General features: G+C 41.7%; 2 protein-coding genes across 3 annotated transcripts in view; both read right to left on the bottom strand.

The window, feature by feature from the left end:
• Positions 1-12,777, bottom strand: part of fmnl3 (formin-like 3) — a 73,088-nt gene extending 60,311 nt beyond the window's left edge. For both annotated transcript variants that reach the window (XM_080734200.1, XM_080734201.1), the window contains exon 1: positions 12,284-12,777. In XM_080734200.1, the coding sequence (XP_080590326.1) occupies positions 12,284-12,400 (117 nt within the window). In that variant the 5' untranslated portion in view covers positions 12,401-12,777. The remainder of the gene's footprint in view (positions 1-12,283) is intronic.
• A 2,355-nt stretch (positions 12,778-15,132) lies between these two features.
• The window catches only part of esyt1a (extended synaptotagmin-like protein 1a), a 45,516-nt gene continuing 41,866 nt past the window's right edge, over positions 15,133-18,782 (bottom strand). The window contains exons 30-31 of the mRNA XM_080734320.1: positions 17,934-17,983; positions 15,133-17,315 (exon numbers count right to left, since the gene is read on the bottom strand). Coding sequence (XP_080590446.1) covers positions 17,288-17,315; positions 17,934-17,983 — 78 coding nt within the window. The 3' untranslated portion in view covers positions 15,133-17,287. The remainder of the gene's footprint in view (positions 17,316-17,933; positions 17,984-18,782) is intronic.

Raw genomic sequence — 18,782 nt, 5'->3', positions numbered from 1 at the left:
CCAACATGGTGTACTATTCTCAGTGCTCTTTTTTGGAGTATACATAATGGTTGTAAAGTTGTTTTATAGGCATTTCCCCAGACCTCTGCACAATAAGTCAAATAAGGTAATACAAGTGAGCAATACAAAATATACAACACCCTTTGTTCCATATGTTTTGCTTTCCCCAGCACAGCAATGCTCCTTGATAATTTAGATCTTATATATTGTACCTGCGGCTTCCAAGAAAGTTTGCAGTCAAGTATTACCCCTCATGTACCCTCTCAATACTTATATGGTCCACTACCAATTGCAAACTTATGTCTATCCTCCTATAACCAAAAATCATAAATTTAGTTTTATTCAAATTTAAAGATAATCTATTAATGTCAAACCATGTTTTTAATTTATTTATTTCTATTTTAACCATTTCCAAGAGCTGCTGTAAATTTTCTCCAGAACAAAGGATGTTTGTATCATCTGCAAATATGACATATTTAAATAATTGTGATACTTTAAATATATCATTTATATATAAAATAAACAGTTTTGGCCCAAGTACTGACCCCTGCGGAACTCCACATATGATATCTAGTACAGTTGATTTGTGATTGCCTAACTGAACAAATTGTTGCCTGTTGCTGATATAACTTTTTAACCACTCAAGTCCCACTCCTCTGATCCCATACCTTTCCATTTTTTTAAGCAATATATCATGATTAATTGTATCAAACGCCTTTTTCAGGTCTATAAATATTCCCACAGCATACTTCTCATTATCTATACAGTTTGTTATTTCCTCTGTTAACTCCGTTAATGCCATAGCTGTAGACCTGTTGGCTCTAAATCCGTATTGGCTTTCTGATAACAAATGATGTTTCTCTATAAAGTTGTCTAGTCTAGCGATGTAAAGTTTCTCTAGGATTTTTGAGAATTGTGAAAGTAGGGACACTGGCCTATAATTAGTGAACTGATGCTTATCACCCGTTTTAAATACTGGGATTACTTTTGCAGTTTTCATTTTACCTGGAAATATGCCCTTTTGAAATGACAGATTAAAGATGTAACTTAATGGTTTTGCAACACCCTCAACAACTTCCTTCACCAAGGTCATATCCAACCCATTCCAGTCAGTAGAAGTTTTGTTCTTACTCTTGTTAATAATATCAATAATTTCTTTTTCATCAACAGCACTCAGGACAATGGAATGTGGATTTATATCTATGCCATCTCCCGCTTTCTCCACCTCTCCTGATAGTTTAGGGATTTTATCGGCCAACCTTGGTCCCACATTAACAAAAAAATCATTAAACTCATTGACCACCTCATTCATGTTGTTTATAGTGTTATTATTATCAATAAAATAGTCTGGGTAATTGTTATTTGCAGTTCCTTTCCTAATGATATTATTTAATATATTCCATATCCCTTTACTATTACCTTTATTTTTCTCTAATAGGTTATTGTAATATTCCTTCTTGCAATTCCTCATAATGTTTGTAAATTTATTTTTATATTGTTTATACTTTACTTCTGTTTCTTTGGTTCTATGTTTTATGAATTTTCTATACAATGTATTCTTCTTTTTACTGGCATTCTGCAACCCCTTTGTAATCCATGGTGATTCTATGTGCCTTTGTTTCCTATTGCATTGTTGTAATGGACAGTTTTTGTCGTACAGTGATTGGAAATTTTCAATAAATGTATCATATGCTCTGTCTACATCACTCTCATCATACACTCCTTCCCAGGCCTGTGCCAGTAGGTCTGTTCTGAATGCATTGAGGGATTCCACAGTTTTTTTTCTCTTATATTTAACTATATCCTTTTCCTTCCTTTTTTTATAATCACACTGATACACCACAAAAACTGGCAAGTGATCACTGATGTCATTCAGCAGTAGACCACTCACTATATTGTTGTCCATGCAATTAGTGTAGATATTGTCAATTAGAGTGGCACTGTGTGATGTCACTCTGCTTGGCTTAGTGATAGTTGGAAACATACTCATAGTAAACATTGCATCAATAAACTCATCAGTCATTTTATGCTTGTTAGGATTAAGTAGGTCAATGTTATAGTCCCCACAAATAAAATGTACCTTTTGATCAATTTTAGCAAACATAGCCTCTATAACCTCTGTAAATATTGCAATGTTAGTCCCTGGAGTTCTGTATACACAGCTGACAATAACATTTCGTTTTGTACCCATATAAATTTCTATAGTAATACATTCTAATACATCATTAATACTGGTTGACATATGTTCTACAATCTTGTACCTTAATTTTCTATCTGTGTACAAAGCCACCCCTCCTCCCCCTTTATTCTCCCTGTACCTATAGTTTAATTCATACCCATACAACTCCATGTTATCCATACCCTTCTCTGGGTTGAGCCATGTCTCAGAAACAGCTATAATGTCAAATGGCTTCTTAAACTTCCTTAAATACTTTTTAATTTCTCCGAAATTGGCATAGAGGCTTCTACTATTGAAATGAATAATTGATAACCCTTGATCTGACTTAATGCTCTTATTGAACTTATCCTCTGTATAATAACCACAATTAATACTTATATTTTTAAAGAAGTTACTTTCAGGGTCAAGGTCTTGTTCAAGTACATTCATAACACATGCTTTTTTTTTTACCCATTAAAACAATGCTGGGACCAGTACAGATCACTGATCTCTGTCAAACCTATAGATAGAACCTCACCCGTCGCTGCATACTGTTGTGCTCCGAGACGAGGTCCTATAAAGGTTTCCCCGTGGGGGAGGAGAACGCCTCCAACGTTTAGGTAGAAAACACTTTTCCCGAAATTTTTACTAACCTCGCCCACCAGGCTTTCTGCCTGGAAATTCGACCAGAGGAGGCGCTAATGCTGCCATTCCGGCTGCAACTTCAGGCTTGTAAACATTAGACCGGCTGACAAAACTAGCGATTTTAAGGGGTTGTTTCGTGCCCTGGTTCATGTTTTATTGACCCTGGTTAGGTTATCACAGTCTGGGAGCTCGGAACTACCTTTAGTTTGTGGATGCAATTTCGGGAAAAGTGTTTTCTACCTAAACGTTGGAGGCGTTCTCCTCCCCCACGGGGAAACCTCTATAGGACCTCGTCTCGGAGCACAACAGTATGCAGCGACGGGTGAGGTTCTATATCGGGCTACGGCCTTGTATGATGAAGCAGGGCTTTGCTTTGCGAAATAAATGTACAAATTTGAAACCCTGAGATACAAGGTTTCTGCCGGACAGTGAAGATTTACTTTGTTGGCCGCCCAGCCCCCAAAATGGAACGAAGGCACATTTTTTTTTTTTTTCTTTTTCCTAATGGCCGGCCTGGACCGGCCGGGAATGAACCAGACGTTCTGGAGTTGTCCCGCTTTTCCCAATGGCCAGCACGTCCCTGAACCAAAGTAACTGAGATTAGAGTTTGTGCATTCCACAGGCATTTTGTTTTCTACCCCTGTTTACCGATACAGTACACGCTCATCTGATCTTGGGAATATGTGTGGTGAGGCTGATCTGGCCACGAGTGTGTCCTGAAGCAAAGACGTCCTTCACGTCATTTCAAAGTAAACAGGGGTTAGGACAATGTTGGCGAATCAAACTCCCTCCCTGACACCAGTCTAAGATATACACTTACTCTGCTGGCCTCTCACCCAATAGCATCCCTTGCCAGAGCCATTGTTTGGCTTTCTTCTCTTCCTTGGCAGTGAAATACAATGAGGGGAGACGGGGCAGGAACCTCAGCTGTCGTCGCGTTCATCGTCATATGACTGCAGGGACTTCCTTAGCTCTTCAGGAAATCAAAAACCGCCCTGAGTGATGACTGTTTTGTTTGTTCGGAGGCGATTACGTGTGCAGTGTTGCGTACATGCACTCACAAATGCGTGTGTCTATTTGAGCGTGTGTGTGTATGTTATGTGTGTGTGTGTGTGTTGGTTGTTAGTGTTTTTCCAGGTAAGACCCGGTGAACTAAGAGCAGTGGAGCGGAGTGTGAGAAAACATTGGCCCCCTTTTCTCTTGAGCCGACATCTGATCGCCCTGTCGCTCTTTTTACGAGGTAACCCGAACCAGGCAATCACAACAAAAGCATGAGTCCTCCACAAAGACGCTGGGGGTACCAGAGAGGTCTACTGAGCAGGCCTCTGCCACCTCACTTCCAATGGGAGAGATGGAGGAAGGGAGGGAGGGAGAGAGAGAGGGAAGGATGGAGGGAGGGCAGAGCAGAGCAGAGAAGAGAAGAAAAGAGGGTTTGGTAATGGGAGCTTCACGGCACTTTATCACCCCACCATGCTAGTCCTTGTTTACAGAGCAAACATAAATTAGTCCTGTTGTGACACTAAGATATTAACATAACAGGTTAACTAGTGGGGTTGATGCATGCACTTCATTTAAATGCATAGATAAAGCGGTGGCCAAACCACATTCTTGACTTGTAAATCTGTAGTGAAAACATTCCAACTGCCTCAAACATAACAAACAGAGCCAAGATTGTGTGTCCATTTCGTCTCTCACTGATGTGGAAATAATGTTCCCCGCAGCCGCGCATTTCAATTCCTCATAGTTATTGAAACCATAAATGACTTTAATAATAGGCTATAGACAACATTATGTAATCCCACTTAACAGACGAACAACTCGAGTTAAGGGCTGAAACAGCATTACGACACACATCAGAGTGTAAAAATTTCCGTGTCACTGTTGATGCAGCAGTTAACAGCAGCACATTTTGGCTGTGACGTGCGAAGCTTTTAGCCTCTTGAATCCATTTCTGCTCTGCTTTACTGAGCCTCCAGTCTTCCCTCCAGACCCACCATCCATCCCTCTTTCCCTAGCCTGCTCTGGTTCTGGACCACCTCCATCACTCCCATGGGCTCACCGCCCCACGTCTGTGACCTCTGAGTCAGTCTGTTGAGAGAACTAACTTTTCCACCATCCCCTGCTTTTAGTATAATGACCTTGCTCAACTGAATGGCCATTCCAGTGCTACAGAGCCAGTGCGATGCCGCTTTAGGCTGATGCATCGTGTGAAGCCTATGTACCGTTCCACAAAATCCATGTGCTAATAATGTATTATTGAAAGACTTCAAGATAAAGTAGGTTTTAAGAAGCGAAACTACATTCACCACTCATTTTATTTACTCTGGGATGTGGGAGTGATCAACAGCAGTGATAGCACAAGTCAATTATCATCACAAGGTCCTTTGAAGCCCAGCTTGTTTTGAGCCGGGCCAGAGATAAAGGAACAAATGTCAAGGACAGGTCCTTCTGGAACAGCCAGATGTTCCTCAAGCCCCGAACTAGAGTGAAACTGAAAATGCCACATTTTATTTTTTGTAATACACATTTGTATAGAAAGCCTGTGTTATTACATGGCTGATTTTGTGTCCAGAACGTAACATTGACCTAAAAAACTATTCCATCAATGCACCTGACAAAACACTGTCAATGACGCGTTGCCCTTGTGACGCGTGTAGCCCGTTTCTAAACAGGAAATTTTGGGAAGCGGGGAAATGTAACAAAGGTATAAGTAAGTAAGGTTACCAATGAGCTATAAACAAACCACCACTACAATTGGTCATGAATCAGAGGTATTCATTCAGTCCACTGTAGCGGACATCCTGTTTGCTCTCCTCTGTGTGCGTGTGCACGGCCCGGGGAAGCCACAGCCAGTGGATGATACACAGAGGGAATGTGAGGAATGCAGGTACATGAATGCCTCAATAACTCAGGCCCAGCCGGCCTTTTGACACACTGCCTTGTTAGTGGTCGAAGGCTGCCTGAGCTGAAAAGACAACACACCGAAATCCTTAGCTCTGTACAAGCAAAGGTTTAGGTGTAAAATAATGAATTAAAATAAATAAATAGTTGGGGACTTTTTTTAGGGGTAGTGTTTAAGGGTTTGAGAGAAAGAGAGTGGAATTGTAATAAAGTAAATAAAAGGAAACACGGTTCAATTAATTAGTCACCAGCCATGTGACAAGGAAATGTTTCCCCTCTGACGCCTTTATGCGTGATTGTCATTCACGATCTTATGACTATAATAAGAAGCAACAAAAAACGATACAGAAAAAGAATATGAGGGGAAATCACATCAAAATGGCTCAAAATAACCTCAGAAGCAGAAGTAGAACCACGTGAGATACACACAGTATCCTCCTCAGTGTTCATTTATCCATTTGTAACCGAGAGTGTAACCAAAAGTGCACAACTCTTACACCAAAGTGTTATAATCGTACACTCTCAGAGTTATTAGAGGAACACTGAGGATTTTGCAGTGAACAGGGTGATGATGATGATGATACAGTTGTAAGGGTTTATGTAAGGCAGGCCTGATAAATGAGTACATCAGTGGTGTGTGCAGCACGTAGCGGGACGGTTAGCATGAAGCTGTAATCCATTAGCTCTTTAAGTGGATTTACAGCAGCTTGTCGCAGCGTCCACGTAAAAAGGACTGCAACAGCACAAAAGGCACCAGGGGGATGAGGCCCCCCTCTCTAAAACAACACCGACTGACAGAGTCCCCATTGTATTGAGAAGGAAACCACTTCTCCCAACCTTTAGAGTCTCGGTGCAGCTGCATCGGAGCAACATGCCAACCCCCACTGCCGTGATTGAACGCACGTGCACGCACACACACACACGCACAACTGAGGAAACCGGCCTAACTGTGCGGCCTAACTGTGCGGCCTAACTGTGCGGCCTAACTGTGCGTGCACGGGAACATACAAGTCCATATGCAAACAAAATGACAAACATATGTGCTGTCTTTCTTCACACATACAGTAAATGAATCCATCTACACCCCATGCAGAGTCATTGATGTCAATATATAAGTCGTGTCAGTCCAAGTTGCTCTTTCTATGATTGGTTGCCAAAAAAAAAGTTTTCTGTATGTCAGCTCTTTCCATAGAAACAAAAATGAAACCAAGCTAAATAAAACACGCAATTAGGCTGAAAATGTACTGCATGCCTTCTGCTCTTGTACATTGTGAGTGCTAAAGATATCATACCTGTCTTAAGACATCTATCATACCTGCCGTTCTACCTGTACTTTAACTTTATTAATATCTTATCTATAATGTATATTTTTTACTTCATACATTTCATTATTATTGTATTGTATTCGAGCAGTCACAGTGGAACACTGTGCCACCAACTTGTACCTGTATAGGTAACAAAGAAAATCCCTCTTGGTTCTTGAGTTATACAGCCAGTCGCTCAGCTGACTGACTTTGCTTAATGGAATCAACCACTCAGGTGGAACTCCTGAAGGTTCTGTCCCCAAACACGGCTTAACGTGCTATGCGGACGCACTATATCTGTTCGCTCATGCTCTTTTTAACTGGAAGGGACAGAAGCACTAAAAACTGACCATAAAGCCAACAGCCCGCATTGTAGGGGAATTGTAGCCTGCGGACAGAGCCAGGGAGCCAGGTGGACAGCCTGCAGCTGAAGTCTGCTGTCTGTCTATGCTCCATCATCCATGAGAAGCCAAGTTAGCACTGTGTGTGTGTGTGTGTGTGTGTGTGTGTGTGTGTGTGTGTGTGTGTGTGTGTGTGTGTGTGTGTGTGTGTGTGTGTGTGTGTGTGTGCACTGCTCCAATAATACACCACTCTCTCTCTCCCTCTCTCAGCGGTGTAAAGTAACTAACATTTACTCAAGTACTATAGGCTACTTAAGTACACTTTTGAGGAATTTTTACTTTATTTGAGTGTTTAAAAATTTCAATATCTACAAGCACACACAAAGCAACGTGTTTGTGAGCTTGTAGATCTGCTATTTCAAAGCATTTTTATACATTCTGATTGAGTACTTTTACTTTCAGTACGTACTGTAAGTATATTTTACGCCAGACTTTCATTTGTAACAGAGTATTTCTCCCCCCCCCCCCCCCCCCTCTCTCTCTGTTTTGGGCTTGGTGTGGTGAGTGAGCCAGATGTATGCACTCCCAACTTCAGGGGCACAACAAACAAACAAAGAGCATGCAGCCCCCCTCGCCCTCCCTCTTTGCCTCACATCCAACCTCCTCTCTTTACAAAGGCAGAATGGTGGTAGTGTTTGGTGGAGGAGGTTGAGGGGAGAGAGAGAGGGGTGGACATGCTGGTCAGAAGATACATAAAATGCAACCCCGGCCCAAACAAACGAAAATGATTTAGGTTTAATGTCCCCTGAACACTTCACACAGCTTGACTCCATTAGTTCCACTTGACTGACGTCTCTCAAACACTTCTAGAGTTCTGACTCTGGACTTTCGGTTCTCTTTTAATGCTTTAATGCTCTGCTCCCTAGGAATGGCGGGGGTGTCACTCACCGGGACAGCAACTTGAGGTTTGATTTCTCCCAAACCGGTGCGTAACCCTCACTCTCGACTGCCTATATTTACCCTAGAAATATTAGTGAGCTCTTTTTTTGGAGGAATAAAACCTGAACTATACCAAGGAGTGGCGTGGACACATCCATGTGCATGATGCAACACCATGTCACACAAGTAAAAGAAAAAAGGATGTGACGAGTTGAAGGAGACTCAAGACAAATCGGTTAGGATGGGTTTCCATCGCAATCACGTAGAGAAAATAATCCTGAAGTCCCTCTGCAAACAGCTCTTAAATACGCGTGCTCTGTTTCAAAACGTTGGTAAAGTCATTACAACCCAGAACGGTGGCAGACAGCCAGTTCAAAGGGAATTTTCCCTCTCTCTCTCTTTCTCTCTCTCTTTTTCTCTCCCTCTCTCTCTCTCCCTCAGAGTTCTGCTGTGGCCTCAGCCTGGGCTAGACCGCAGGAATCCATGTGGTGCAGTCGCGCAGGACCACTTTGAAAGTGGATCCAAGGCAGTCGAGGCCTCCACATAGAGACTCATACACCTCTCTCTCTGGGAATGGCGCTACTACCATCACGCACCCTTTGCATGAGGAGGGAATTATTATGGAGTAGGTTGGATAATACTAAGCCAGACCCATGGTGAGAGAGACTTCGGGGAATATATTTTAAAAAAGGCGGGGAAACACAACTTGGACTAATGAGTGAGAAGTTCCATGTGATTTGCGTTTTTGAATCCCACGAAACCGTACGATTCAGGGATAAGTAAAGGTTCTCTAGGAGAAAGGCAGTTTATGCAAACAGAGGACCAGCTGTTTGGCACTGCTATATAAAGTAACTGTGTAGATATGGCTTGTTTGTGGTTGTTGTTGTTTAAGCAAAATGTTTACTTCATCGTGCTCATTGAAAATAACCAGTTACAAATCTGTCATTTTGAGAAGCGACACATTGGACCACAGGTAGGGCCATAGCTGAACTAGTGGCATTTATTAGGCGTGTAACCGTCCAGTAACACAGATCTAATTGTAAAGGAAACCAACCACAACGGACCAATGGATACAATACAATTTCCTCTGTAAAAGGAAAGGGGGGGCACTGGGCAGCTGTTTCCAGCCGCAGACGACAGAGCCGGGAGCTGTTGCGGAGGTTGCCGGACAAAAGAAAGAATCAAGGGGAGATGCCTTTAGCACATGCTGCCGGTTAAAGGCTGGACTCAAGGCATTTTATTAGCGAGACCGCATGAAATAGTCTCTAATGTAACCCAGGGGTCTCTGTCCTCCTCCACTCCCCGCACCCACCCGTCTCACAGCAGAGCAGAGCATAGCAGAGCGACCCTGGTAAAGTCATTAGCCCAGTCATATTACTACACTGGCAAAGACTGCTGCGCCCATGACATCATGACAGGCTGCTGTCATCCCAGAGGGATCTCCGCACGCTTTGTCATCCATTACTGGACCACGCCACCATGCAAGCAAGCCAGAGACACAATGGCTGTGGGATGGGCTTATTATCTGTTTATAAACGTTCATTCATGGGAAATATTAATGAATGAATGGAAGGTTTATTTTGTTGAGGTTTCTATAGGGTATATAGGCTAAGCGATGCCTTTGTGAACCAAGTGGGACGAAATAAGCACAGTAAAAGCAACAATCGAGAAAGAACTTCCCAAAGATGTTCTTCTTTTTTCGTTGCATAATGTGTATATTTGGCCAGGGAAAGGACACAGTGACCTGTGGCTGTAGTCAGAAAGCAAAGACACGGCTCTTTCTTCCTGAACAGCTCCAACCCCAAGACAAGATGCTTTGATGTACCTTTATCTCACAACAAGAGGCAGTCAGCGTGGTCCAAAAGCATTGTCTGATAAGGCCACTAAAATACACAAACATGTCGGTCTTTTCCCACAAAGTAAAGGAAATCTGGAGCAACCAGAGGGCAGAGGCTGTAAAAGGAACTTAGAAAAAGGCAAAAGCATGGCTGAAACATTGAGTCTACAGCGTTTTTTTTTTAGCTATTATTAAACATATCTTCGTTATAAGCAATGTCCCACCCAACATCAAGGGAACTATGGCATATAGTCAGATGGGACAACATCTAAAAATAACTTTATTTGACCACCCACTGACTCATGCAGTGTCTTGAAGCGTGTGGGAGTGAAAAAGAGTTGTCATCATCATAATAAGTGACACTTATGATGCGGCACAGTGTATAATCAAAATAGCTGAGACTTAGTACAGCAGTCAACAAGTGGGGCAGTGGATGGCCTCTTGCTGAGCGCTTCTCTTGATACCGTGGCTTCAGTCCACGGGCGCTGATAGCTCTGGCAAGGAACCCATGGCTGAGTTCCAGAGAGTGTGCTCTCCCGAAACACAGAGAGGATCCACAAGGTATGCAACCGTTTAGGATTGGAATTGCACAAAGTAAAGATGCCAGTGCTTTGTTGCATCTTACTGTAATTAAGGTCTTAAATGGCTAAAAATTAAGGCAGGGTGTGGCTTTGGAAAATAAACAGTTGTGAGCAAACCCTTGTGTTTGCTGTTTAACATCAAATACATGGCCAGGAAACCTGCAGTATTTTAAGTACAAGCCTGAAAAATGAGTTTTGGTGTAGTGTCTGGGAACACCTGCTGTGATACAAGGGTTTTGGCATGTCTAATTAATCACAGTGTAGAGAAGCAACTTGCTGATCAAGCAGCATTAACTTGTAAAGTTAGGTTTGATCTTGTAGTTTGCATAGACAAATGGGGCCACAATTCTTTTTTTAAACCCCTACTTAAGACTTCAATTCTTCACACTTTGCTGTCAAACCTAAAGAACGATTAAGTCAGCAGCATCTACAATTAAAGTCCATGTTAGTTATAACATAAATACAAATAAAAACATCAAAGATCAAAAAGGATCCTGACTTTGTAATATCTGAGGTTGCATTCAAACATTTCAAAGGTGTTTTCTGGTTGTTTTGTTGGACTTCTGAGTTCTGACAGGGAGTATAAAGACTCCTCTTGAGTCTTGACACTACCATGTGTTGACAAATGGGAAGAGTGGGTGTTGTGTTACTGTTGACTGTGCTCATTATTACAAAGCGCTGCACACAGCTCCAGCCAGATCTCCTCGCCTCAAAAAATTGCCGATCTGCAAGCTCACAGCGCGCTGCGGGGCCCAGAGGTTGCGAGCTTGTAGATCAGCAATTTCCGACGCATAATATACGCTCCTCAGCCCTCCTCTCTCTCTCTCTCTAGCCTAGCCTGATGTGAAGATGGTGAGGGCGGAGGAGAGGGGGTGGTACTCGTTTACGATTTGTCGGGTGTGGGAGTTTTGGGGGAATTCAGAAAATGTTGTTATCAGATGTTTCTTTTCTTTTTTCCAAAGCCCGGGCAAAGAAAAAAGTCTTGGCACACGCGTAAGACGAGGAATTCCATAATTCTTGAAATGTAATTTCTTTGGAGCTGGTTGGAATAAATAGTAGTAGGCTAGGCTACTGCTGCGCTCATGACTTCAGTCCTAAAGCGCACAGTTGACTTTAGGGCAGACAAAAGAACCACAGGAGGAGAGAGAGAAAGAGAGAGAGGGGTGAACAGCAGGAAAAGACTTGGGGGTGGGACTGACTGCACACAGGTCGGCTCATTGAAAAACATCAACAAGTCACATTCAACATTTAAGGCAAAATTGCGTTGCCTGATATGTTGTCAAAAGTTCATTTAAGGGCTATATAACGGAACCACAAACTCCCCTGCCAAATCCCTGACAGAAGTTGTTTGTGGTTAGTAGTCTAGTAGCTATAGGCCTATAGCAAAACTTTTTATAGTTTAAGTGTCATTACAATTAGCCTATAGACCTATTACACAGTTTTGAATGACTAAAAACAATCAATCAATCAAAATAACACACATTATGCTAGAATACTTGTCTGTTTGATTCCACATTGACATATAACGTTAATATAGCAGCACACAAACGACCACAACATGACCTTTGATAACTTACCAATACGATGGCAAATTTCTCCTCCAGTTCCGTGGGCTCAGGCATGGGCACTTTCAATGGCATGATGTTATGATGCTTCATCTCCGACTGGCCATCCACGCTTTCAATATTCCCCATTTTTCCAAAAGTACAAAAGTGCCACTCCAGTTACTTGAAATAAAGTTTGTAACCTTCTTTCCTGTGGTATTCCACAAAACAATTAAAATAAAATCTTCAAATTCAGCAGAGCATTACTCCAAAATCAGCCACTTCTGTGAAGCGAGATTAAAAACTGACAACGCAGCAGTTTCATATTACTGTCAGAAAAAAAGTGCCATGCACACTTGGTTACGCGTGTAGCCTACGTTTACAGTGTATCCAACTGTAGCTGCTTTTACCCCTAGAAACTTACTTTCTTCCAAAGTAACAAAAAAGAGATCTGTGCTTTGTTATTCCAAAAATGCGCTCGGGTCTACCTGGCCAATCCATTTCTTAATTAGGCTATCCTCTCGACAGATAACTTCCTAGTTCTCTAGTACAAACAGTTGCTTCTTTAGCTGCTTCAGAAGTTTGCTGGCTACGTTGTGTTTCCATTCATTATTGTTGTGTGTGTGATCCAGATTGGGGTTATTCGATGCTGCCTCCCTCCACTCAGAGGGCTGTCTTTCAATTGTTGCCCCACCCCCTTTGCTAAGAAAGAAAGCGTCCCCATTGATGCAGCTGATTGTCTATCACCATAGTCTATCACTCCCACTGCTCTCTCTCTCTCTCTTTCCCTCCCTCCCTCCACATCTGTCGGCGGTGAGCTCCTTACAGCTGGATGGATTGTTAAACTCTGCGTCAGCACTTTATCGCGACCTGGTGGCGAGCCAACGACATTTCATTGATCAAAAAGCTACTTAAATATGACCAATATGTCTGAGTAGTGTCAGGGGCTTTGTGTCAGAGTATTGGTTGCACCCCTCTGTCTGGCTGACTGTGTCCCTTTACTGTATGGAGATGTCCATAGAGATGTGTTAGTTAGAGGGTATGCGCATGCATAAAGTGAATGGCAAATCGAGTGGCAAAGTATCATTTAATGCAATCAGATAGGACTTTTCTGTTTGGATGTGGGCTGTCAAGGCCAGAAAGTATGTTTTTGCCACTCAGTAGGTGTTCCCATATAACTTCCGGGTATGATGATGATGTCACGCGCATACCCTCTATTCTTTTAGCACCATTGTATAATTGTACCAGTACCACTGTACTATTTGCAAACTGTTAATCCCCTGCTTATGACGAGTTTGACGAGTTATATAAGTGTGTCCACTCTGCCAATGACGAGTATGACGAGTTTTACTTAGAAAATGGAGAAAACATTTTTTTTTTTTTTTTTTTGAAAATTTATTTTTGAACCCCATTAAATCTAGTTAAAACTATTTCAATCGCGATTTTGCATGTTTCACCCCCATACAACCCCATCTTTCAAACAGGGCAGCCATTTTTGTTTACATAACATGTAAAACATAATGGCATCTATCTCATGAATGCCTGAACGGATTTCCAATCGGACTTTTTTGTTTGAAAGCTGTGAACAAACTGCACAAACATGGTGCATCATCTGTGCATGGGCATGCATGATCCGTGCACTATAAATTACATGGAAGTCTATGGAGACCTCTTGGCGGGGAGCCCTGAAAGTAGAGCATTCAAAATGGCAGTAAATGAGTTTTAAGTATTCAATCAATAACATTGTTTCTATTCTGTCTGTCTGTCTACCTCTGTCCCTTTTATGCCCATATAAGGAGATCTCTTTATCTGTCAGTCCTCGTCTCGTTTATGCCCATATATGGATCCCTGATGTCATCGGTATATTTCCCTATATTGTCATGCCCATATATGGGCATATCGGTACTGAGTACTAGTGACTTGCCTACATATGGCTGTATCTGGTCTGTTTATGGTTATGTCTGAGTCATAGTAGTATTGCCTGAAGAAGGTCTGAGTGTTATTTTTTGCAAATGTAGATGTCAACTAAAGTAAACCTGTTTTAATTTAACTTTTTTCTGTAAACTTTTATGTCACTTAAAGTAAACCTGTTTTCATTTAACTTTTCTGTAACCCCAAAAGTCCACTGAGTTCAATGGAAGTTTTCTGTAAACTTTTCTGTAACCTTTTCTGTAACCCCAAAACCTCAAAGGTCCATTGAGTTCAATGGACCTTTTCTGTCCCCTTTCTGATTGGAAAATATAATGTCCAATGAGACAGGATTGGTCATGGTTCAATTGACATCACAATATCTAATACCAGTAAGACTCCCTAATCGGGAGATAAGCGACCGTCAGGTCGCATGTATGTTGTCTGCAAAAAGCAGCCTCATGGTGGCGCTAGAAGAGGGGCATGTGAGAAATCAGGGGCGGAGGTTGTGGTTTGCCAGCCAAGGAGTGTGTGTGCAAAGTGTGGCATGGATAGGGGCAACGGTGCCGGAGATAAGTGTCTGCAAAAAGCAACCTCATGGTGGCGCTAGAAGAGGGGAATGTGAGAAATCAGGGGCGGAGGTTGTGGTTTGCCAGCCAAGGAGTGTGTGTGCAAAGTATGGCATGGATAGGGGCAACGTTGGCGGAGACAAAAGTGTGACTTGGTGTGATGTGTGACATGACAGGGACAGCCAGTGGAGCTTTTCATAGTAACTTGCCACCTGACGGCCGCAATAAATGGCAAGACAGAATTAATTTCCCAGCGGATTCCTCGCGACTCGCTTCAGTGCAACCACACTTGCAATTTCCCCAGAATTGCACCTTTCTAGTTAAAATGCTCTCCAGATTGCAGCTTTGAGACCCTGTGGTCATCCTCTTTGGACAAAAAGACGATGCATTAAGGAAAACAGCGGGTGACTCAGAATGCAGAGTTTATTCAACAATGTCAGAGCAGGCACATGATGAGGTTTACAAGTTATGTCAAAGCACAGCAGTTTCTTAAAATGTTTACCACTATTTCCTTGTTTCCATTACCACAAACTAATTCTTTGGAGCTCAAGCAGTGAGGTGGAGGTGGAGCAACAATAACTTATTTTTGCCACGTAGTTGCATGCTTGCTTAATATCAATATAAGTTCTGCTATGTTTGAAAATGGCTCATAAACACGACTCAATGGCGTTCAGGATTATCCTGCTGGATTTGGCACTACAGTACGATCACGTACAAGCACAATCAGTGGTGGAAAGTAACTAATTACATTTACTCAAGTAATTTAAAAATATATTTTACACATTATGATACCTCGTGAAATGCAAAAAAGCATAATGAGTACTTTTACTTTAGTTAGTTTAAGTATATTTTGAAGCGAATACCTTTGAACTTTTACTCATGTAAATATTGAGGACCAATAACAGAGTATTTCTACAGAATTGATACTTTTTACTTATGTAAAAAAATGTAGTACTTTTTCCACCACTGAGCACAATGAATCCTGGGACTAAGAACACTGGGTGATATGTCTCTAATGTTGAGAAAATATACAGTATCTCTTCAAAGCACAGTGATTTAGACTTATTTGCTTACAGTATCTTGCATCTTATATTTTCAGTGGCACGTGTGACGGTCCTTTAATACTTGTCCTGAAGTAGAAAAAACAACCATCAGTTGCATCTACATATTTAAAGCATATAAAACTCCTTCATTTGGAACATAAACATCTTTTTAAAAATTGTGCACAGTTGAGTAATACATAAGGCAAATATATATAAACACATATTATCAACGTAATTTCAGGGAATAGTTTCAAGTACATATTAAATAAAATTAAAAGGATTTAATATATTATATTTTCAGTTTCATAGTCACATGGTCACAACTCAAACCTTTAGAATATCGTCGCTGTCAGGTGCAAACCTTGTCCAAATCTGTTAATTTTCTGGAAATGGAAAAAAATTACCTTGTGTTCCAAAGGATCCAAAGCAGATATTATGGCCACAAGCACTTAATACTTTTGTTGGTTAAATATTTATTTAAAAAAAGGTTAGTCTGGTGCTGAGCGAAAAACCAAACCGATTAGAAAAAAAAAACGCTTGCACGCGGTTCTGCTCCAGCAGGGACGTGCAGAGAATGTTAGAGAGGCAGCGTCTGACATTTCAAAAAGGGCCTTTTGGTGAAATATCGAAAATAGCCGAACTCCAAGCTCATAACACGTCGCAAAACTGAACTAAGTATAATCAATTTCTTTCACCATAGTAAAAACTGCATTCATGGTCTGGAGAGGGCACTTTTTACAGACAGATAAAAGGGCAGGAGCTCAAGCCCCCTTTGATGTCTATTCGTGCACGTGCCTGGGCTCCAGTTTACATCAATTCATTTAACATGCACCCACAAAGTGTGTGATGTTTTGCGCTGAAGCTCTTCATCAAAAGAGTAGCCTACCATATAGTTATAAATATGTATAAAACCCACTGACACGCCATCCAATTTTGAGCATGTCGATCATTATAGGCGAAAAGTCTTCATACATTTCTTTTTAAAGGAAAATTAATTGCACCAATGGCAGATCTACAGACTCACAACGTGTTGCATTCTGATGCGTTGTGAGATTGTACATTGGCTATTTTCCACTACATACAGGGTTTATGTCCGACAGTGAGGATATCCAGGAATACATCAGCATGATCACAGCACAGGCCCTTTGTGTGAATAACATTTGAAGAAGACTCTAAAGGTGCTTTAGCACACATAATCTTTGTAACGTTTGCAACACGGTTGCATTATTTAATGTCTATACACCCAAAATATTCTACTGAAAACTTGGTCCTTAAATGGTGTGAGTTCTACTACACGCCACACCTAACACTGTATGAATGGTAAGCTACGTGACCTTCATGGATACTGTGTTGTTGTGAGGATGAGGAGCCATTATTATAATGTGTCTTCAGTAATGGTCCCATTGCACATAAGCTCAATAAACAAACTAACACACACACAAACACACACGCACAAACACAGTACACAGAAGCAACACTTAAGGTAACGTTGTACTGAAGATCAAGCATCAATTCTTCTAGTTCGGGTCTGCCACCAAATCAAACCTGAAAAAAGAGAAAAACATAAGAATCATAAACAGACACCTCTATTGTTCAGAACCCCAAGAATTTGAGATGCTAGGGGTAAAAAAAGGTTAGGCAGGTGCTGAGCGAAAAACGAAAAAGACAAAAACAAGTCTCACAAACTGTTGGTCTCCAGTTTACATAATTTCAAGCTAAATTCGGAGCAAATATTCCGTATTGTGTAGAACACTGGTTCTCAACATGGGGCCCGGGGACCCACAGGGTTCCCAGAGGGTTCCAGAGTTCCCAGCTAATGATTGATAGTTAGGAAACAAATGGAACCTTTGTCCATTCTGCTGTCGATTGGTCCTCAACATGGGGTCCAGGGACCCCCAGGGGTCCTTTGCGGGGCTTTCAGGGGTCCCCAGCTAATGATTGAGAGTTGAGGAACCAAATGGACCCTTTGTTCATCTGTACGCTCATAGTTACATTAAGATTATACAATGAGGTCCCAGAGATATACATCTTACACCGTGGCCTAATGCATATCACAATTGGCGTTCCTTGACATTAAAAACATTTGGAATCTGTGATGCATAATAACACTGTCAGCTCTCAGGAGGTAATGAAGTATCTGACAGAACATGTGAACATGCTTACCATTGTGTGACACCACTCTTCATATCAAGCTGATCCAGATCCAGCTGTAACTGTGGAGAGACATAAAAGAGAAAACAAGAGGTGATTCCTCCCATACCCCTCTAACACACAGTTCTTCCAAACCTATTCAGCTTGTGAACCAAAAGAGATTTTACAAAGCCAAAAAGAAGTACTGTAATTAATTAACCACTTCAGCCCTATTTCAAAAATATGTTTCATTTGTGGAAGGGGATGCAAACCATGCATGACAGAGACAGATGGACAGACCGATGGACACGGACAGGACCGATTACATTACCCTACTGTATTCGCTACGTAGCCAAGGTCGCGTGAATTCTGCTGCAAACCGCTCTGGCCCCAAGTGCTGGGTGTTTGGCAGAATACAAAAGGTAGAAGAACCAATCAGTGTCTGCGTTCAGGGCCCTGTGATTGACAGATGCTGATTCACTCTTCCACTTTTGGTTTCTGCAAAACGCCTACCCAGCACTTGGGGTCAAACCAGTTTGTAGAAGACAAATGATGATGTCAATTCACGTGACAGGGATGGTTTACCAGGCTAAATATCTATGGCTATGCATGGCTTATGGCTTATTTATTTTTTTCAGTTTGGATGCACAGTAGCACACCAATCTAAGTACATTATTGTTGTTAGACATGATTTGTTCAATATGGTCTGCCAGGTCCAGACTTCATTACTGTCTATGTACTGTAGATGTAGAAATAAAAGTGACACTCCGATCAAAACAGCTATGCTACGTTCTCTAGTTGTGTTAATGTATGTAATACTGGTGAAGATTAACTATCAGCATTTAGCCAGGGACCCCCTGGAAATCCGTCAAGGTTATCTGG

Source organism: Nannobrachium achirus (assembly GCF_963921795.1).
Source record: "Nannobrachium achirus genome assembly, chromosome: 9".
Classification (NCBI taxonomy): domain Eukaryota; kingdom Metazoa; phylum Chordata; class Actinopteri; order Myctophiformes; family Myctophidae; genus Nannobrachium; species Nannobrachium achirus.
This window is presented reverse-complemented; position numbering and strand designations above follow the sequence as displayed.